This window comes from Castor canadensis, chromosome 14 (genome assembly GCF_047511655.1).
Source record: "Castor canadensis chromosome 14, mCasCan1.hap1v2, whole genome shotgun sequence".
Taxonomy (NCBI): Eukaryota; Metazoa; Chordata; class Mammalia; order Rodentia; family Castoridae; genus Castor; species Castor canadensis.
In genome coordinates this window covers 78,625,594-78,648,142 of record NC_133399.1, presented here as the reverse complement: position 1 = coordinate 78,648,142, position 22,549 = coordinate 78,625,594, and the positions used below count along the sequence as shown (strand labels likewise).

At 39.4% G+C, this 22,549-nt stretch overlaps 1 protein-coding gene across 1 annotated transcript in view; it reads right to left on the bottom strand.

Moving 5' to 3' along the window:
* Window positions 1-21,686, bottom strand: part of Irf2 (interferon regulatory factor 2) — a 120,025-nt gene extending 98,339 nt beyond the window's left edge. Inside the window, exon 1 of the mRNA XM_074054876.1 lies at window positions 21,621-21,686. Coding sequence (XP_073910977.1) covers window positions 21,621-21,671 — 51 coding nt within the window. The 5' untranslated portion in view covers window positions 21,672-21,686. The remainder of the gene's footprint in view (window positions 1-21,620) is intronic.
* Between the last annotated feature and the right edge of the window lie 863 nt (window positions 21,687-22,549).

Here is a 22,549-nt window from a genome sequence, read left to right as displayed (position 1 = left end):
ATGCAATTCAAATTTCAGTGTCCATAAATAAAGTTGTAGTGCAACACCACCATGCTCATTCGTGTATTGTCCAGGGTGGCTTAGCAGTTGCACCCAAGATTGGATGGCCCATGAAGCTTAAAATATTTACCAGCTGGCCTTTTACAAAAAGATGTTTGCCAGCCCCTGCTTTAAGCCACATTGGCCTCCTTTTTGTTCCTAAAACTCTGTTGTGCGGTCCCTCCTTGGGGCTTTCCATTTCTTGTTCTCTCTTCCTGGACTGTTCTCTAGCTTTTTGCATGGCTGCTTAATCCTCATAAGGTGTCACTTAACTCACACAAAACCAGCAGAAGCTCACATACTATCAGAAAGTATCTCTTTCCATAAAATGACCAGTTTCTGAACCCTGGGTGGAGAGATTTGGCTTAAGATTCTTTCAGTCCTCTCTGGCAGTAGTGAGGGACAGAGAGGCTTTCTTGAAGTCATGATTGGCTCTGAATTTCATTATCATGGTGCCACTGTCTGCAATCAGTGTGAATGGATGTCCCTTAGCTCTTGTACCCAGTAGACTAAGAAGCGGGAGAAAGAGGCTATCCCAGAGTTAGGGGACCAAAGACGCTGTCACTGAAAGTTTTCTCGTGTCATTTCAGCCACATCTCCAGTCCATCATGGCCAGCAAGGCAGTAAGCACAGCCTAGGCTCCTCAATGTAATGGTGGACGTGGGACCTCCAACAGAGCCAGGGCTTTTCTCTTCATTATCATACAGTGTTCTACCCAACAAGTCAGGAGGCCCTCCAGTCTTTGAGCCTGTGGTGTAATCAATGTGCATAGACCTGAGATTGGAAGACGGCCTCTTTCCACATCAGTGCAGGACCACATCAAGTCATCCATCTACTCTAGGCCTCAGTATAACATGAATTAGCCTCATCCTCCTAGAGACTGTCTAAGGGTCAAATGAGAAAATATTTTTAAGACTGCTTTTGAAACTTAAGAGTTAAAGGAGCATATGATATTTCATTCCCTGACAGCAACACAAAACTGTATGTAAGGAATGCCCTGTGACATCTTCCACAATGTATGAAAATCTTTTTCTTTCTTTGATGGTACTAGGACTTGAACTCAGGGCTTCATGCTTGCTAGATGGGCACTCTATTTGTTGAGCCATGCTTCCAGCTCTTTTCTCTCTGGTTATTTCTGAGATGGGGGTCTTATGTTTGGCCCAGGCTGGCCTGGACCACAATCCTATTTTATTCATCCTGCCAATAGATGCACACCACCACGCCCAGCTTTTTACCTTTAAGATGGGGTCTCATGAATTTTTTTGCCCAGGCTGGCCAGGAACCTCAATCTTCCCGATCTCAGCTTTCCGAGTAGCCAGTATTACAGGCATGAGCCACTGGTGCCTGGCTTATTGTGACTATCTTAAATTGGCACATCCTTAAAGGTATTACATTGTCCTTAAAAATACAGGTGAAGTCTGGTATGGTAGCACATACTTGTAACCCAACACTGAGGAGGCTGAGGCAGTTAAGGTTAGCCTGGGCTATATAGCAAGACCCTGTCTCAAAAACAGTGTGTGTGTGTGTGTGTGTGTGTGTGTGTGTGTGTGTGTGTATGTATGTATGTATGTATGTGTGTGTGTGTGTGTGTGTGTGTGTGTGTAAAAGATATGCATAAGATTTTCAGGGATGTTTCTAGAATGTAAATATATTCTATGAGATGCAGGGGGCCGTCTGTCCTAGACAGAGATGAGCAGATGAGAGAGAAAGATTCTGAAAAAACAAACTACAGAGATAAAAGATCAAGGTCAAGGCAGAGAGAACCCCATCAAGACCTCCAAGGTTAGTTAACTCAGATTTTGTGACAGTTTTTTTGCGGGGGGAGGGATTGGATGGGACTGGGGTTTGAACTCAGAGTTTTGTGTTTGCAAAGCAGGCACTCCACTGCTTCAGTCAAGCCTCCACTCCACTTTGCTCTGGTTATTTTTGAGATAGGGTCTTGTGAACTATTTGCCCAGGCTAGCCTCGAACTTTGATCCTTCTGATCTCAGCCTCCCAAGTAGCTAGATTTACAGGTGCCTGGCAGACAATTTCAATTTAAAAACAAAACATTTCCCAAAGCAATTCAGAAAATGGGGTTCACTGTAGGAATTGTGTTCAGTGTTAGAGTACAGTGGATAACAAGAGGAGCATTCTGAGGGGCTACTGAGTGAACTTTTGACCTGGGACTTAGTCTTTAGAGAATGAGGACCAGGCTGGGCTAAGCATTGGTTTTACTACCTTTTAAGGCCAGTGTGAGGGTCCCATGATGCCCTGGCCTTGGAGCCAAGAGATGTGGTTCCTGGTCAATGCCCTGACACACTAGCTGTGTAAAGTTGCTCTCTGAGAGCCAGTTTTCTCCTCTATAAAAGTAGGGCAAAATGTTCTTTCTTCCAAGTGTTTTTGAGGCATAGAAATAATGCCTGGAAAGAAACCGGTCCTGTGTCCTGCTCGAGGGAAGATGTTGGTAGCATTGTAACTGCTGGGACAATCACAGTCTCTGTTGAGACATGCTTTTCATTACAATGACACCCTCTTCATTAGATTGCAAAGACCCCAGTATTGAGGTGTAGCTGGTATTATAAACTGACAGATTCTCTCAAGTTACCTGGAGATGAGTCACGATAACAGCACTTCAGGAATGATGAGGACCATCTGCTCACTTGGGCTCCCAAGAAGCACAAAGACTCTTCACTTGGCTGAAGAGTGAAAGTGAGTCTGTGGTCTGAGAGGAATGATGTAAGACCAGAGCTAGGGAAACTGTTCCCAAGGGCAGTCCAGGGCATACAGTGGGCTTGACCATTGTAGTCAAGAAGGAAAGTCATACTCTAGCTAGAGTAGCTGACCTGATCATCAGGTAAGAAATGGGAAGTAGGCCACTCACCAGGAAAGGCCTGAGCAGGTGGATGTGTACATATGGCAGTTGCTGTATATTTGGAGCTAGGGTATGGCAGGGGCTCCAGTGCAGAACTAGTTGACTGTCCAAGGCCAGTGCCCTTTATCATTCATCCCTGTCCCACTCACTTGTGGCCACACCTTCCTATAAGGATCTTTGCCCAGCTGGTCCACATTCCAGTGGCCTCCACAGCTCTGATCTTTTCTTATTTGCAAAGTACAAGAGAATGAGAGTGCAGTAGAGGTCAGATCAAGTGGAAGGCCACTCACCCTGGACAGCAGCTGTAAGTGAGCAATGACAGTCCAGGCCGCTAGTAATCAAGAAGGTCCCCTTGGAAGAGATGGAAGGTGCAAGTGCATCTTGCAAAAGCTAACCTTCTTACCCTCTCACTGATCCCTCACTGACCTCCTTCTTCAAACATTGAGGCTTAAGAGTGGTGAGAACAGCACAGTTTCTAATGAAATATGGTTGGTCCCCTTCAGATTCTAGTTTGTGCTGACTCTCACCCACTCCATGTCCAATCTTCCTTTCCTGACCATAATGTAGCTCATATGATTAGCTCAAAAAGTTGACAATTATCAATAAATAACATAAAATAAAGAGGAGTGTACATGATGAATACTGGATCCTTTTCAAGACTTCATATAATCTTTCATTACAGATGTACTCTATGAATTTCCCAGAAGAAAATATAGCATGTAGCAGTTCTCATACTTGATTACCCTATAGCAAATGTTAGGAGCTGAATTATGTCACACACTCCCAAGTTCATATGTTGACTCTCCAACCCCAAGTCTCAGAATGGAACTGTATTTGGAGATGGGACCTTTTAAAAGGCAATTATGGTAATATAAGATCATTAGGGTCGGCCCTAGTCCAATATGACTGATGTCTTTATAAGAAAAGAAGATTAGGACACAGAGACAGACACCAGCCAGGTGCACACACAGATAAATGACCATGTGAAAACACAGCAAGAAAGCAGTCATTTGCAAGCCTAGGAGAAGAATTCAGAAGCGGCCAAACTGGCCAGCCCCTGGGATTTCAAACTCCAAGCCTCTAGAGCTATGAGACAACCAGTTTGTTTAAGCAACCTGGCCTTGAATATTTTTGTTATGGCAACCCTAGCAAACTAACACAGAAAACTTTTAATATCTTGGTCATTTGGGGGTATACTGGGATAGTATTAACAATCACTTCAACACTATTTTATTAAAATTTTTGCTGGACCTTGACTCGTTTTTATTTATTTGTTATCTAGTATCACCAATTTATAAGCATGAAATTCCCCTACCTTTTGTATGAGCTTTTCCCATTTTGATACAGTTTATCTTGGAGAACAAGCTGGTGCTGGAAGCTCTGCCCAGTGTGATGATGTTAAAAAGTGTAAGATTCTTAAAAAGTTAAGGCCTAGATGGAGGTGATTAGATTGTTGGGGGTGCTGCTTGGAAAGGATTAATGCTGGCCTCTCAGAATGAGTTAGTGCCTGTGAGAGTGAATCATTATAAAAGAACAAGACTAGCCCCTCACTAGTCTTTGTTTTCCTATCTCACCATGTGATCACTGTTACAAGCAATCCTACTTTGTGATGCTGTTCACCATGAGGCCCTCACCAGAGGCTATACCAATAGAGCCTCCCCATCTTGGCCTTTCAGATTCTGAAGCTGTGAACTATTTACTTATACATTACTAACCCCAGGTATTTTGTTTTAGTAATGGAAGATGGACTAACACACATAATTTACATAAAAATTCAAATAGCCAATCTCTAATTACAGATGGATAAATACTGTATAGTCTCAGGCTTCACTTCTAATTTTTGTATTATGTTAATGTAGCTATGCTAGAATTGTGCTGCCCAGAAAACCTGAGCAAGCTAGGCACCCTGGCCAGAGAGAGACAGAGAGAAAAAGAAAGAATGAAGAGGCAAGAAAGGAAGGAAGAGAGGGAGGGAGGGAAGGAGAAGGGAAGAAGGGTGGAAGTGAGGAAAGAAGGAAGGAAGGAAGGAATGTAGGAAGGAAGGACACCTGTGCAAAATTTGGAAGGCAGAAGTGAAATGGCAACAATGTCTGTCATCAAGAAGTCCATGTGGGGCACCCTCTCTTGGGAACTCCCCCCAACTCTGGGGGCTCTACTCTCCCACTTTTATACTTTTCTATTTCAAAAAACTCTCCTGATTTACACTTAAAAAAAAAAAAAAAAAGAAGGCGGCCATGTAGGTTCTGAAGGTTTGATTCAAGTGGCAGTGTCTGCTTTGCAACCATGAAGCCTTGAGTTTAAGCACCAGTCCCACCGAAACAAACAAAAAGGCCATGTAGGGCGTCAAGTGCTATAGTGGCTGACACATTACGCCATGGCTCATTTTACTGATGCAGGGTACTAGGACTGACTCCACCAGAATTATTTCTTCTGCTTCTCTGAATCTTGAGCTAGGTTGGTGAACAGTTCTTTTGAAGGGCACCTCCACCATTGGAGTTGGAGGGTTGAAGACATGAGATCAACATGGGGTCCAGTTCATGCACAATGGGTCCATCCCACATATGTGGATGCAGTTTGTACTTGCTCTCTCCCACTTCCTGTCCATCTTCCCCTCATGGCCTGTTGAACTCAGGCCCAATTTTGGACATAGTGATGACAAGGTACATAGACTGTTAATCAGCTCCTATAACCATATAAGTACTGAGCCCTACAATAAATTCCTTATTTTGATGAAGGTGGTTTTGCTTCTCTGGTCAAACTTTGACACAGATTTGAGGACCAGAGTAAGATCCGTGGTAATAAAAACCTGAAATGTGTGGCACTGGCTTTGGGACTGGGCAACGGAGAGAAGATAGAGGGTTCTTGAGAAGACTGCCAGTGAGAGCTTAAATAAACATGAGGAAAATATTACTGGAATCTAGAAGAAAGGACACAGTGTTACATGGGGGCAGGAAATTAATCAACACTGAAACCTAGAAGAACTTGAAAAACAAAAAATGTATCAATGAACTTCGAAATTTAGTTAGGGAAATTTCTAGGCATAGTGTTGAAAATGACCTTGATTTCTAGCTGCTTACAAAAAATAAGAGAGAATAGAGATGAGCTAAAGAACAAACTGTTAAATATGAAGGTTGCAAAATTTGCTGAGTTTGAACATGAAATAGTTTCTCATTCCTAGGCTCTTCAGATGGTAAACAAATGTAAAATTAAGAAATGGCTTCTGGATCTAGTTCCAGTTAAGATGGAGTGAGCAGATGCCAGGGTATCTCTTCTCCTAATTATATCTAAGAACCCTGGAGCAGATAAATAACACAGCTAATGAGGACTCTGAAAGTAAATAATAGCAGGTGGGTTGGGAAGGGAAATCAAAACTCCATGAAAGAGAGTAATGTCCTGGGCTTTTTCCCTGCCATATCACTTCACATAGACTCAGCACAGCTACAGATCCAGAATTGTTTAAGTGTCATGGATGGAAAAGACTCCAAGAGAAACTCTTTTTCTAATCAAAGGAATGAGGACAGGGGTCCCTACATGACAGAGAGAGTGGAGGAAAATCCTGTTTTTGTTCCATCCTGACCTGTCCCAATGCCATAAAGCAATAAGACTTGGGAGTCTTGAGGGGAAGAGATGAATAAATTTTGCATGCAGAAGGGATAAGCATCATTGTGACCAGAGGATAGACTCTGGCAGGTTGTATCATTCGATACTGGCCATTACAGTATCTGTCATTCCATATGCTCTTTTAACAAAGTGATCTATTGTTTCTGGGCCTTTGGGTTAAGATCAAGAATAAACAATGTAATCTTGTTATCTCCCATCAAGAAGTGAAGTCCATGTACCTCACCCTTGAACCTGGATGGACCTTTGTACCTACTTCAACTAATACAGTGTAAAACTGAGGCTATACAACTCTAAGATTAGATCATAAAAGGCGTTGCTTCCTGGCTTTGTGTTAGGACCCTTTTCCTTGGAAGTTAGTTGTCATGCTGTAAGGAAACAGAGAACATAAGAAGACACAGGTAGGTATTCCTACAGACTGCTTAGCTGAAGTCCTATGCAATAGCCAGCATTAATTCTATCCCCAGCCATCATCTGAGTGCACTCACATGAGAGACCCTCTAGGTAAGCCAACTGAACCCCTAGACTATAAGACATAATAATAATGAATAATTTTGTTGGTTTATGAAACTAAAGTTAGAGTGGTTTGCTATGTAGCAAAAGGAACTAGAATAGGGACCATAAAAAGAGCTATCTTGGTTACTTTTTCATCAATTCTCAGATTTCCTTCAAATCCATTGTCCTACCTCTCACTTGGAACCACCAGTCCTACATATTGGTTGCTAGTTTTCCTACCATGCTGTTCTCATTCTGTGACTTCGCTGCTTATCTTGGTCTTTAGTAAGCTGAATCTTACATGTTGACTAGGAAACCCCATGCAACACATACTGACATAAGGAATTGCCTCCAATTCTACCCTCAGTAGCCTCACCCATCAGATGCAGGACCAGCAAGGTGGGAAGGAAGAACCTGCCATGCAGTGGGAATAGAGATCAGAAGTTTAGCAACTGCTCATAAAAGTGAGGAGGTGTAGTGAGTATAGTTATTGTAATTGAAGTGCATACTATAGAAACCTAGGGAAATGCAGTAACAAAGGAATAAGTAACCACTGGGAAAGAGAATAAGAAAAATAGAAAGAAAAGCTTAAAGAGAAATTTGCAAGAAAATAGAAAAATAGATACAGGGAAGGAAGAGGTAACAATCGTGAGGTGAGAAATTAAAGGAAGAAAACCAAATGCAGTACACAATATTGAAGCCAAGCCAAAATGCCTGATGAAGGCCTGCAAACATGAGTGGAGTGCAAAGACAGCCAAAGTGTATATTTTGCCAAAATGTACTAACAACACTAAAGTATACTAGTCTTATGTGTATTTTGTTAGAATATGAATATTAAAGTAAATTGTTATTCTTTAACAATATAAAATTTTGAGATGTGAAACTCAGGCCTAAAATTATGGATGCATTCCAGGAAAAGACTCTAGGAGCAACTCTGCTTTCTTAAGTATATACAAAAAAACTGACAGAACATATTGGAATGATGGATGTTGGCTTCTTGACCATCTCCTAGGATACCACACAGAGCATACCACATCATTAAATAAGCCATACTTCGTAGACCATAGTGGTGATAGGTGTAGCGATAAGCAACATCAAAACAAGCAATATACACGTCTGTAATCCCAGCACTCTGGAGACAAGCAGAAGGATTGCAAGTTTGAGGCTACATACCAAGTTCCAGACCACCCTCAGCTACATAGTGAAACCCTGTCTAAAAAAAATCAAGTAAAAACAAAATAAATAAAAAAAAATAAATTTCTTAAATCAAATAAAAACAATCTGTAGACTGTATCCTCACCTACAGAAAGATACCAAATCAAAGAAGTATGTTTTTTTTTTCCCTACCTTTGGCCCTTGAACAATAAGCCATCACTGTGTAATTAAAGACACATGGAGATAAGTGCTTGCACCTTTATTTCTGGACAGAAAGAAATGATTCTACCAATCAGATAGATGCACCCAAAAGGAAATGATTTAATCTAGCTTTGTTCATGGTAGCATTCTGGTTTGAGAGGAACATTCCAGCCAATGTGCACTGTTCCAGCAATGTGCTTGAGCAAACAAGTTATAGGTATGCCAAGATTCGCAGCCTTTCAACCCTTGGGGTAGCCATGTGCAGCCTGGTATATTTGCCCTAGGATGCTACAGACAGATATCAAACAACCTTTCAATTCATTATCATTTTCTTCTCTTCCTTTTTCCTCTCATTCTCTCCCCTCCCTCCCCCTCATCTCTATCTGTGTTTCTCCTCACCCCCCAATACGGAGGATTGAACTTTAGTCAAGCATGCTGAGGAACCTGTAATGCATACTACAAAAGCTATACCCTTACCTTTTTTTATTTTTTTAATTTTGAGACAAGGTCTTGCTGAGTTACCCAGGCTGGTGTTGAACTTGTGATCCTTCTACCTCAGCCTCCTGAGTAGCTGGGATTAATCATCATCATTTTATACATGTGTCCAATGAGCTGGAGATGGTTGAGGACACTGGTTTGTGGTTAAGTTGAATCTTTATTGATGAAGTCTTTATGTAGGTGACCTACTCTGATCCCAACCCAGTTAAAGAGAACAGAAATTCCTGTCAATCTACACACTTGGGACAAACACACACCCATACACCAGCCTGACTCTACTCCCAAATTTGTATGAGGATAACCAGAATAAATTAAAGTAATGGGTTAAAGGTCCATTTGTCTACTGCCCAGATAAGTGACCTTGGGTAAATAATAGAGAAAATCTAATGGAATCTCTTCATTCCATAGATGAGGAAAGCTAGACTGAAGCTCACTAGCTTGAAATATCAAAGATATGACTGTAGTAACACAAAAACAAGAACTGCTCTCTAGTCCCCTGACTGCCCTTATGTACAAGTGAGTTATTAATTTAAAACCAAAAGAAAAGAGCACATGATCACTGTCAATAGGAGAAATGTATAGTGCTGTGGTCCAAGGAAACTAGCTGTCACCAGTCAGGATGGCCAACAAGGCAAAGGGCCTCAGCACCCTATCACATTTAATGATCAGGGCTTTGATTTGCTAATCCAGAAACCCTAGAACTGGTTGAACCATGGAAATAGACTCACATCAGCCTATACCAAAGACCTGAACTATAAACCAGTCCCCAGGCTCCTTAGTGGCTGCTGAATGAGTGTGAAATCACAGTACAGGGATCACAAGCACTGAAACAACTAATGAGGCATTTTGCCCCACAACTGTGTGCGTTAGTGACTGTCAGTTCCTTCCTTCCCCTCCCCTATGCTGAATCCTTGCTGTCTAACTCCTTGCTTGAGAGGGTTGGCATTTGCCCATCTCCTATTAGCAGTCATTCTTTGCTAGATAAAGTAAACATAGCCCTCCAGCTTAATACCCTTAATTGTGTTCAGCCTTGGATAAGTTAATATTGATCCTGATACAACAAATTGATTAGTTTGGGTCATTGCTATCTCCAGTCAATAATTTACTCAGTATTCTTTGACCTGGCTTCACCCATTACATTTTGGTCTGAAAGGCTAGTTAACCTTGTCTTGTATGTCATTCCAGGTACTGACATACATGGTTAACCCAAATACCTGTCAAAAACAATGTCTAGTGGTTTGTTTAGGTGTCCACTAAAGGGTTCTCTTGGACCATGTTTTGAAAAATCATAAAGTTTGGCATGTAAAGTTGTATATCTAATATTTTCATCCTGAGGCTCATGGGGCTGGTTTAATGCACTAAACCACACTTTAGCACAACCTTTTATAATTCTCATGCTATATTAATCCATTTTCTATTTCTTCTACTTTTTAAATCTTTCTCATGCTCATACCATGCTCACACACAAGGTTCAGTTCCTTTTGGAAAGCAGCAAAGGTTAAATTCTTTTGGAATAACATTCTATTACCAGTTAGTTCTCTGCCATGTGGCCTTTTGGAGTCTCAGTTTTCTCATCTGCAAAACGGTGAGTCACTTTTGTCCCTTTTTTTCTACAAGATTACTGTGAGGTTCAAATAAAATAAAGCAGATGAGAATATAGTGAAAGGATTGCCATGGTACCCAAATGTATGGGAAATATGCAGATAATTTGCAATGAAAATAATTAGGCATTCACTTTCATTCATTTAAATGTGACTTTTGCTCCTTTCTTGCATCTAATTAAGTCAAGAGAAATGTTAGGTGTAAAATTCTTAAGGATCAGGAGTTGGGTTCTGCTGGGCAAGGAAAATGTGCCCTCAAGTGCCTTGGGGGTATAATTAATTTGGCTTTTCTATGCTCTAGGATAAAAGTTCTGTCTGAAATTGTTTTGGCTTTTATCCTCTCAGCCATTTTGATGCTAATGTAGACAAGTTCAGCAGGAATGAATATTCTAAATATATATTACTTTATTTCATGAGCATCTTCATTAATAGTTATGGTTCATCATGTGACAGGCATTTTCAAAAGCCAAGAGTAGGCGGATAGAAAGCAAACCCTTGGAGAAGAAAATCTGGAGACCTAGATAAGTAAATTTAATTAGAGATTTCACATGGAATGATTGTGGGATGCAGGCAATTTTCACCCTTCCCTCCAGCAGGAGGGCTTTGTCCTGGTGTATAACATTTCATAGGACCCATTCCCGGGAGCCATTTCCCCCCCCCCACTCACAGATGCTTTTGCAGCTGCTATAAGGTGTAGGGATTTCGTTTTAAATACGAAATGTTCCCCAGCTTCTGTAATAACCTGCAGCTGTTTGACCACTCTGTGCAAGAAGTTAAATGTTGTGCACTGGTCCCTGGAGCTGCTTCAGACCAAAAGCAAAATATTTTCCACTTCCCAGAATTAGTGAAGGGCTGCCTATCAGTGGAATTTAAAATATTTCTCCAATTAAGCTCAAGACCTACAGAGTTAGTTTTGAATGTGAGAAGAAAGGGACATGGAGTTAGCAGAGCTACTCTTTAAAAAGATGTCTTGGATAACAAATCTCTGTTCAGAGCAGCCTATAGCCAGTCCTATCCAAGGAAAAACCTGCATTGGAGCAGGAGTGCAAGGTCTGCCTTTCTTCTAGAGAAGGAGACAGAAAAGTTCCTGGATTTTCCACTATTGGTGTCTCGCACTGAATATCTAGAAGAAGTGAACACCTAACTCACAAGAAGTTTAGTAGTTATAGGCAGTGTTAGTTGAAGGAATGGATTAAAGAGTGCTGTAATATTCATAATGTTTCAATTTTAAATAGGATTCTCTTTACAAAGCCCTGTCAGCGTGAGTTCAAGCTTTTCTTTAACATTCTAAAAATACATGTCTGTGAGGTTATAGCAGAACTCACATCCACAGATGGGAGAAATGGGAGGGGCATATTTGCATCACCAAGCCTGGCTTGGTACTTGATGGGATGAGAGAGGCACCAGAGGGCTCCCCTTCAATCCCGTGTCCTTTTCTACCCATGCATTCATTTCAGAAACAGTCTTTGGTTACACCTGTTTTATTGCTATGCTATCTGTTTTGATTCTTATCAAATTATTTGGTGTTGACCATACTAGAGTTAAGTCACATTCCAAATGCTTGCACCAAGTATCTGTAAAATAAATGTCAACAATGATATTTAGTTATGGTCTGGAGGCATATTTAGGTAATGATTATAAATTCTACAGAAACGGAAAAAGAAATCTTGGATATGACTGTCATCATCTTCTACTATAAATCCAAGTCCTCCTGTGTACATAGCATTTGTTTCTGTCAGAGATAGAGTAGAAACAAAATGTCAAGGTTTCATTTATGCCATTTGGTTTTCATATATATCCATTTCATTTTTCTCCTCCCAGATGGAACTCAGGTGGCAACTTTCAGAAAAATACTTTCCATAGAACCAAGATGTCCTTGACTGAGGTGGCCAATGATACAAGGTTACACAAAAGGGTTTTGTGCTCAATGATGCCACAGCTGACACCCCTCTTTCTCCTTGCCCCAAATCTGAGATCCTTTTTCTGGGATTTGTCATACTATAATCTCCATAGGTAATAAGTTGTGTGCCTTATATAGTCAACTTTGCTGGGTTTCCCAAGGTTATTGTTAGATAGCATCTATCTGTCTTCCTTTTGTGCTGAGCAACTTAGAGACACCATGGTATTAAAGCCTATAGATTTTTCTCAGAGCTGGACACCAGAATCATAAGGGCAAATGTCAGAACTCAGAGCTATAACTTAGAGGCACCTGTAGAAATTCCTCATCTCACTGCACTTGCCCAAGAGCTAAGGGCCTTTTACAATAAAGTCCTTCAACCATGAAGGGATGAAGTATGGGATCCTTGTAAAGTATGCTAAAAGGATAAAGGGAAAGAGAGAGGGAAATAGAGAGAAGGAACACATCTTCAACTACACCTAACCTAACTCACCAAGACTGTGGGCCACAGAGTCCTTCAAGGGGCTCTGAGATCCAGGAGTCTCTCTTGACAATTGCTGCTTAAAGGTGTCCCTCACATACTGAATAGTTGACACAATCTGCAGGTACTGACCTTTTCTTATCCCCACACCTCCGACATCTCTGAGCTTCTTTCCAGTGAGTACATTAGACATAGAGGACCACAAATGAAACCTAACCATGGTGTGTATGCCTCTTTTTTCAACTTCTTTTCACCTTAAATATGTCCTTCCTGACATATTTAAGGGTGTGGTGCATAAGTGTACATGTGAACTCCTGTTCACCTGAATTGAGAAGAATGAAGAGGTATTAAGAATATCTTAGTTTTGAAAATGCAATATCATCAGATCCTTCAATCTAACTTTCTCCACAAAAGGTGAGATTCTGTATATTCCAACTTCTGACAATTGGCAATTCCTCCTGAGAGTTCAGTCTGAGGACCAGTCCTCAAGGATTGTCTATGAGTGGAACCAATGGACTGCAGTTTCTAAATGTGGAATTTCCTGCTTAGGACTTCCCAATTCATTCCTGTACCACCCATTAGGAGGAGTATGGACAGATTCACTTGCTAAAACTGAAAAGCCAGGCCTCAGCTGGTCAGGCTGAGCTGTTTCTGAAACTCAGAGAAGCTATGACTCATTCCTCCTACAGTCCGTTAACTTCCCACTCCTCTCTAGACCAGTTACTTCTCTCAGTCTGACTCCTACAAACCCACTTATTTTCAAATTTGCTCAATAACCATGACAATTAAACACAACCTGCTTCATGCACAGGATGCTGAGAAAACACACAGTGAGAATCGAGGGTCCCCAAGTGAAATAATGACCACAGACAGAGTGAGGGTTGTTTTCTTGGGCTTTGGATGGTGAGAAGTAACTGCTAATAAGAGTCAACAGTAAGTTTTAGGACATGTGTGGTCCTGCCCAATTAAATTAAGGGAATGCAATCATCCTAACTAGTGATTTGCAGGAAGTCACACCACATTTTAATTGAATGCACAGGTCCCTGCATGATTAGGAACATAATACTTTGATTCCCAGGCAGAGCTGAGCAGGTAACAATGGGCTAAAATGGCTTCCTGCCATAAAGCAAGGGTATTCAAGCTTATTCTCCCTGTGACTCCTTCAGTCCCTGTTGCCAAAGTCACAAAAGGAAACTCAAAAGTTCAATTCTCAGAGAAGTTGCAGATCTTTCCTAGATAGTTCCAACCACCAATGTGATTTTTTTAAGATGCAATGTCTGCATTAGAGAGATTGCAACCAGATTTAACTTTTGGGGAGAAATCTCAAGAAGAAAGCAGTAGTTTGGTGCAAAGTTGTTGAACCAAGTCAAACAGCATCAATTCCTCCCATCCTTCCACTAGTCTAAAGGGGTGACCAGTCATATAGCTATTTCTCAGTTTGTATCCTAAACCCACCTCTATCCTATCCAAGTACAGAGACTCCAGAAGCTTCCAATTCTTTGGAAAGAAGTATTCAACACATTTGTTCAACAAATATATGTTGAGTTCCTATCCTGGTTTGGGTACTAAGACACAGGGAGTCATAACAATAGAGTCACCCCTAGTTACCCTCAGGGATACCTCAGATACAAAAATCCAAGGATGTTCAAGTCCCTTAAAGTGGCATAGTATTTGCATATATTATGGCACATCCTCCCTTACATTTTAGGGGTTTCTTTGGTTTTTGTGGTACTAGGGATCAAACCCAGAGCTTCGTGCATGCCAGGCAAACACTCAGCCACTTGGCTACATCCTCAGCCTTCCCCTTACATTTTAAATCATGTCTAGATTATTTATAATACATAATGCAACATAAATGCTCTGAAATAATCGTTATACTCTATTATTTAGGGAACAATGACAGAAAAAAAAGTATGTACAGGTTCAGTATAGATGCAACCATCTCAGGCCTAACTACATAGTACACATCAGTAACAATGTAACATATTTTTTTCTTTAGAATATTTTTCAGTTTCCAGTTGGTTAAATTTGCAGGTGTGGAACCTGCAGATATAAAAGGGCTGACTATAGCACGGATACCAGCCCAATAAAATTAACCACTAGACTATAGTGGGAATCCACAGATACATAGTCACCATGAGTCTGAATTGAAAATACAACTTATTTTCTGTAGTTTTAAAAGCTGGATCACAAGCTTGACTTTTAAGGTTAGGCAATAGCCCTTTGTTTGCACTTAGCCTCACCAGTGACAACTCGTTAGTTGTCTGTGGGCAGCCTTCAGTGAAAGGTACACCAAGATGCCATTCTGAGCAGCTATTTAATCTGAGCATGCTCAAACCTGAACCCATTGTCTTCCCTCCAAATCTTTATGTCAGCCAGTGGTACTCAATCATACAAATGAGGACATGTTCATCACCCTTGCCTCCTTCTATTCCTTACTTTCAAGTTCCAACTAATCCAGACATTTATCACTTTTACCTCTTAAAAAAATTCAAACAATGTAATTGTTTTCATTATAGACACTGTACCAGGCACATCAGAGATTGGTACTATTGACTGTAATCCTAGCTACTTGGGAGGCAGAGATCTGGAGGACCATGATTCAAGGACAGCCCCAGCTAAAAGTTAGTGAGACCCCCCCCACACACACACATCTCAACCAATGGCTGGGTATAGTGGTGATTGTCTGTCATCCCAGCTAGGCAGGAAAGCACAAATAGGAGATTCAGGGGCCAGGCTGGCCTGGTAAGAAAAAGCAAGTCCTTAACTCAAAAACAACCAACAAAAAAGGACTGGCTTACAAGTGCTAGAGCACCTGCCTAGCAAACACAAGGCCCTGAGTTCAACTCTCTGTACCACCCCCAAACAAAACGCAGAGAAATGGATACTATTATCACCATGTTCATTTTATAGATGAATAAACATGACTGCCAAGGTGGAAGCAAAGCCAAAAAGTAAGCTCAAGTCTATCTGATTTTAAGAATGAGTATTCTTAAACCCTATAGGAGGTTACGGGCCTAATTAAATATATATGTCTAAGTCAGAGTCACTCCTACTCTGAGCCTCATCCCTTCCTCAGTGTCTTTGCTACTCTCTGGTTTCACTCTCTTTTTTATTCCCTTTTTACCTTTATTATATTTTTAAGCCAAGTTTATAAAGGCATAATGTGCAAAAATGAAGCCTACCCTGTTTAAGTACCATTTGACAAGTTCTGACAAACGTGCATGGTTGTGTAACCACACCACAATCAAGACATTTCCAAAATTCTCATGACCCTTTACGTCAATCCCTTTCCCTAGCAACCATTTATCTGACTTTTCCACACAGTTTTTCTTTTTCAGAAATGTAACGTAAATGGAATCATACTGTGTCTAACTTTGGTGTTGGATACTTCCTGTTAGCATAAAACTTTTTCATCCACGTTGTTGTGAATATCAATAGTTAAGTGCTTTTTGTGGCTGAATAGTACACCATTGCATGGATGTGTATCACTGATGTTTATCCATTCTTTAGATGATAGATATTTTATTTATTTCCAGTTTAGAGCTACTATGAATAAAGCTACTAGAAACATTCATACATAAGGTTTTTTTTTAAATATATGAACACATGTTCTGCTTTATTTTTTATGAACAAACACACAGAGTAGAATCTAGGTCGTAGAGAAAAATCTATGTGTATGCTTGACTTGATAGGACTATGCCAAACTATTTTCCAAGTAGCTATGTAATTTTGCATACTAACCAGCAATAAGAGTTTCAGTTGCTCTACATCCCTTAGCAACACTCAATGTTAATAATCTTCAATTTTAGCCTTCTCATATGCATGTAGTAGTATCTTATAGTTTCTATTTGCATTTCCCTAGTGACTAATGATGTTGAGCATCCAGTTCAGGTGCTTATTTGCTCTCCACTTTTCTTCATTAGTTAAGTATCTGTTCAAATCTTTGGCTTGCTTTTTAATTCAGTGGTTTATTTTCTGTTTGCTGAGTTTGGAAAGTCCTATATTCTACATATGAGTCCTTATATCAGATGTGCTTGCAAACATTTTCCCCAAACCTACTACTTGAGTTTCCATTTTCCCAGCAGTGTTTTTGGAAGAGCAGAAGTTAAATTTAAATTATGGTTAGTGTAATTTATTGATTTTTTTTTCTTTTATGGTTCCTGCTTTTTCTGTTTTATCTCAGAAATCTTTGCCTAAGTCAAGGTCACAGAAAACATGTTCTTCTGGGCCTTTTTAGTTTTGCCTCTTATATTAGCTCTAGTATCTATTTTAGGTTAACAGGCCTATGGTACAAAGACCAATGTATGTCATTCCTTTGCCTAAGGAAGTACATTGCTTCAATGAATTTTATTGAAAAGACTATCCCCAAGAAATTATGTTGATAGCTTTACCAAAATCCTTGACTATATGTGTGGGTCAATTTCAGTTCTCTTTAGTCTGTTTCATTGATCTACTTTATCTTTATGCCAATAAGAAATTTTCTTGAATACTAAAAATTTAAAGATTCATAGAACCAGGTATTAAAAGTTCTCTAATTCACTCTTCCTATTCAAAAACATTTCAGCTATACTAGGTCCTTTGCTTTGCATTAAAATCAGCTTGATGGTTTTAACTTTTAAGAAAGCTTGCTAGGATTTTGATTGGGAGAGAATTGAGATCTTAGTAATATTGAGTTTTCCAATCCATGAACATGATTTAAGTCTTCTTTAATTTCAGCTATGTTTTAAGGTTTTCTATGTACAATTCTTGTGTTTTTGGTTAAATCTATCCCTAAATGTTTCATTTTTTATGATTCTGCAAATGATTTTAAATTTCAAATCCAATTGTCTATTGACCCTGACACATAACTTTGATGAACTTACTTATTAGTTATAGTGACTTTATTTGTAGATTATTTATAGAGTTTTCTATGCAAATGATTGTATAATCCATGAGGAAAGTCAGTGTCACTTCTTTTCAAATCTATATACATTTTGCATAATTTTCTTGCCATAGTGCTGGTCACCTCTAAGGCAATATTGAGTAGAGGTGGTGAAACTGGCATCTTTGCCTTGTCTTCTATTAAGAGAAAAATAATTGAGTCCTTCACCATCAGGTATGTGGTTACCTAAAAGTTGTCCAGAGATGTCCTTTATCAGTTTAAGCGCATTTCTACCTATCTCTCATTTCCCGAGAACATTTTTCAACCATAAATTGATGTTAAATTTTGTAAAATACTTTTTCTGCTTCTATTGAAATAATCAGTTATCTTTATTATCTGTCAGGATAATGACTTATACTGATTTTCAAACATTTAGAAAGCCCTTCTTTCCTCAGAGAAACCTCATTTAGTCATGATATAGTATTCCTTGTACGTATTGCTGGATTATATTTTCTATATTTTATTAAGATCTTTGCTAATGAGAATATTAAAGTATAATTTTTTCTATGATGTCTTTGTCTTGTTTTGGTATCAGAGTAATACTGGCACATTTTTTAAAAAGTTTGTGCATAATATTATTTTTCCCTTAAATGTCTGGTAAAATTCACCTTTGAATTCATCTGGATCTGAAGGCTCTTGTGGAAAGGTCTTTAACTACAAATTCATTTTTTTTCAATTGAATTTCTTTAATAGAAGGCTATTCAGTCTATCTATTTCTTCTTGAGTAAGCTTTAATAGTTTGTATCTTCCAAGAAACATGTTCGTTTTAGCTAAGTTATCAAACTTTTCAGTATAAAATTAACTGCAGTAATGCCTGTTACACCATCTGTAGGATCTGTAGTGGCATCTCTCATTCCTAATATTGGTCAAATGATATTTTCTAATTTTCTTTGTGATTTCTTGCTTACTCACAGGTTAGATATCTGTTGATTAATATTCAAATGTTTAGAATTCTTTCTAGACATGGTTCTGTAATTTATGCCTAGTTTAATCTAATCTTTTTTTCTTCTCAAAGCCACACTCTAAATATTTATATACATTGCTATGGAGTGAGCTCCAGAAAATAGAACATATTAAGTAAGGTAGAAACACAACTCGACTAAATTTTTTTGCTTAACAAACAACTGGGGTGTCTTGCATTCCTTTCTTATGACAATTTCCTGCTAGTCCCCATCCTCTTCCCAAATAGCTCCCCTTCAGGAAATATTTTTAAATGGAAGGAACAGAACCACAAAGTAAGTAAACAAAATGGTTACCTATGGAAAGGACTGAAGAGCCAGGTTGTGGTGAGTGGTAGAAATGGACTTCTCTGAATATACCTTGTTTTGTAGATTTTATTTTAGAATCATGATTATAAAACAAAATGCAATGAAAAGCAATATGATCACAAAAATCACACAATATTTTGTGTTGCTTATAAAAGTAAACACATACTTCATTTGTAATTTCTTAAAAGTAGTATGTGGCTTAATTGGCAAACTAGTGTTTGTCTGGAATGCAGAGAATAGAGGGGATCATGAACTCTAAATCTTCAAGAGTATATTTTGTACTTGCTACGCAAGTGCTCTACCACTCGAGCTACACCTCCAACCCTTGTTGCTTTAGTTTATTTTTCAGATAGGGTTTCATGCTTTTTGTACACAGCTGGCCTCAGGCCATGATCCTCCCACCTCTGCCTCCTGCAGAGGTGGTATTACAGGCATGATACACAACACCTGAGTTGTTATTTGAGACAGTGTCTGCCTAATTTTTACTCAGCCTGGTTTCAAACTGCAATCTTCCCATCTCTGCCACTTGCATAGCTAGGATTACAGGTGTGCAACACTATGGCTGGGAAATTTTTATTTTTATAAAGAAATTAAAATGCCAGAATAAGTGCAATGTGAAATGTTAAAGATAACACACATGTGTTACAATTTTTTTATAAATAGTAGTTAAAATCATAAGGTCAGTAGCAAGACCATCTGAGTTAGAATTCTGGGTCTGCTACCTAACATCTATCTGATTTTACTCAGCTTATGATAGCTCTTTTTCTTCTTGCCTCTTTCATGTCACCTGTAAAATCTATTATTTTCTTTACTCAAGTAACTTTCTGTCCTTTCCACTGCAAAGCACACTGGTCTCAACCCCCACTTAACTTCACTATGATCTGTTGAAGAAGGCGTGGGTGCCATGATGGTGAGGACAGGTAGGAGACCCTAGGAATTACCTTTTCTTTCCATGCTGAATTAAGTTAATCTCCTACTTGCATTCACAGTAGTGGGGGAGGAAGTATTTCTTTCTAACTCTAAGGCCCATCTTTGCAAGCTCCATGAAGATAAACACAAGATTTTTAAAAACAGTGTCTAAAACTACAGTGATGGAGTATAGACCACTGGTTTTGAGAGGTTAGTGTGACTGTACAGGGAATTTTGTGTGGTAGGAGAATTGTTCTGTATCCTTGCTGTGGTGGTGGTTACATGAACTTATAAATTTGTTAAATTTCATAGAATACATAGCCCCTCCACCAATCTATTTCACTGTATGATAGTTTTTAAAAAGCAGAGTTGTTTCAACACTTAGAAAATTTCTCCTATGCAATGTGGGTAAAATTGAATTGAACAAAAATTTAAAAGTAAAAACTCTAGGCAGTCTTTCTTCTCTAGAACTTTACTCAAGAGTTATCCCTTCCACTTCCTTTAGGGTATTTGCCTTTCCTCCCACACAACTCTGCAAGCAGGGGATCCACCTGCTCAGGCTGCCTTCCTCACAAGTCTGCAGGCTCTCCATGGGCAACGTCCAGGCCTATTGGCCCCAAATCTCTGCATCAACAAATATAGCCTACTCTATTTTTCAAAACTCATTTCCTCAACATGAGATTCTGTTCTCAGGCAATTGTCATAGCAGGAAAGATCCCATAAACCCATGTTCACCAGGTGGAGGTGTTGAAGAGAGAGAAGTATCAGTCATGAGTAGGCAGATAATAGAGAAATTGGGGGCAGGGAAGCATTCACAATAACTTTCAACTCTTTCCTTATGGGTTCTGCCCATTCCATCCTCAAACTATACATAAACCACATCTGTTAGAGTCATTCTTATCTTCATAATAAGTCAAGTGCAGTGTCTCATGTCTGTCTATAATTCCAGCTACTTGGGAGATGGGAGTTAGGAAGGATGGCAGTTCAAGGCCAGCCCGGGAAAAAGTTAGTGAGACCCCATCTCAATCAATAAAGCTGTGTGACATAAGAAGCACCTGTCTTCAAAGCTATGCAGAAGGCATAAATAGGAGACTCGCAGTCCAGGCTACTGGGGCAAAAACTTGAGATTCAATTTGAACAAAATAACTAAGGCAAAAAAGGGCTGGAGATATGGCTCATGTGGTAGAGCACTTGTGTAGCAAGTGCAAGGCCCTGAGTTCAAATCCCAGTACCACCAGGAAAAAAATCTTCAGAATAATGGAAGAGGCTGTGCATGTGGGTGGGGGCAGGGGGAAATAATGGAACTCTTTTTACCTCCAGCTCAATTTTGCTGAACCTAAAACTGCTCTAAAAAATAAAATCTATTTTTTAAAAAGTTTTCCAAGACGTCTTAAGTATATATGCTACATAATAATTCTTCACCATAGTCTGGACAAAGATGGCATTATCATTTAGTAGAGTAATATACTTTTCGAACATTTATCATATGGCAAGCACAGTTCTAATTATTTTAGTTGTATTGTCACATTTATTTATCTAATGATCCTAATAGGTAAAAACTGTTAATATCTTGATTTCACAGGTTAGGGACCTGAGGCAAAAGAAGTCAAAGCAACTTGCAGTGAAAGACACAGAGGTGTGACACCCAGGTCTCTGGTCAAGACAGGCCTTGGTACCCACCTGTGGGCAGCGGACCAGCGCAGTCAGCACCAGGTGCAGAACATCCCTCATTTTCAGTCATCCCCTTCTTAGGCAGCACACAGCAGGTTACTACAAAAGCAAAATGCCAGTGTATAAAGACCTCATCAATGCAGCTTAGTGCAGGAGTTTTGACAGTCTAGCTGTGGGTTGGTCAAGGCTTCCTCAGGCTTGCGTCTCACTTCTCCCTCTTCCTCTGACCTGTCCTGCTTTAACCCCTGCTTTCAGAAGTGCTGATCCTTAATAAGCATCCTATACCACAAACTGTTTCTCAGCCTTGGCTTCTGGGAAGATTCAGGCTACAGCCCTTGCCAAGGTCACAGAGCAGAAAAATCTGATGTTCTTAATTACTATGATACATTTTTTCCAAATAAAAAAACACATCTAGAACTCTCCGGTAGCAATGGTTGAATCTATTACCTAAGAATATCTGAAATTTTCTTTTTAATTTTTATAATACCTTTATTGAGTTAATTACACACCCTAAAATCCACCCTTTCAATATATGTATATACATACAATTTGGTGTTTTTAGCACATTCACAAAATTGTGCAACCCTCACTGTTACAGAATTCCACAATATTTCAATAACCCCAAAGCAACTTTGTACCCATTAACATTCACTCCCCATGTGTCTTCAATTTTGGTCCCCTTAAACAATAATTCATGTGGTTAATCTATTCTTGCCCATTATAAAATTTACCTAACATGATCAAAGATACAAACTCTCCTAATTTACCTTCTTTTAAAGTATAAAATCCATAAATATATCCAACTTCTCCTTTGGTAATCTCACTCCTGGGAATTTACTCTAAGAAAAAAAGACCAAAGGTTTGGAAAGTGAAAAGGTTTGCTGCATCACAGCTTATAAAACTACAAAAACTAGAAACAAATTTTGGCCATTGTGGGT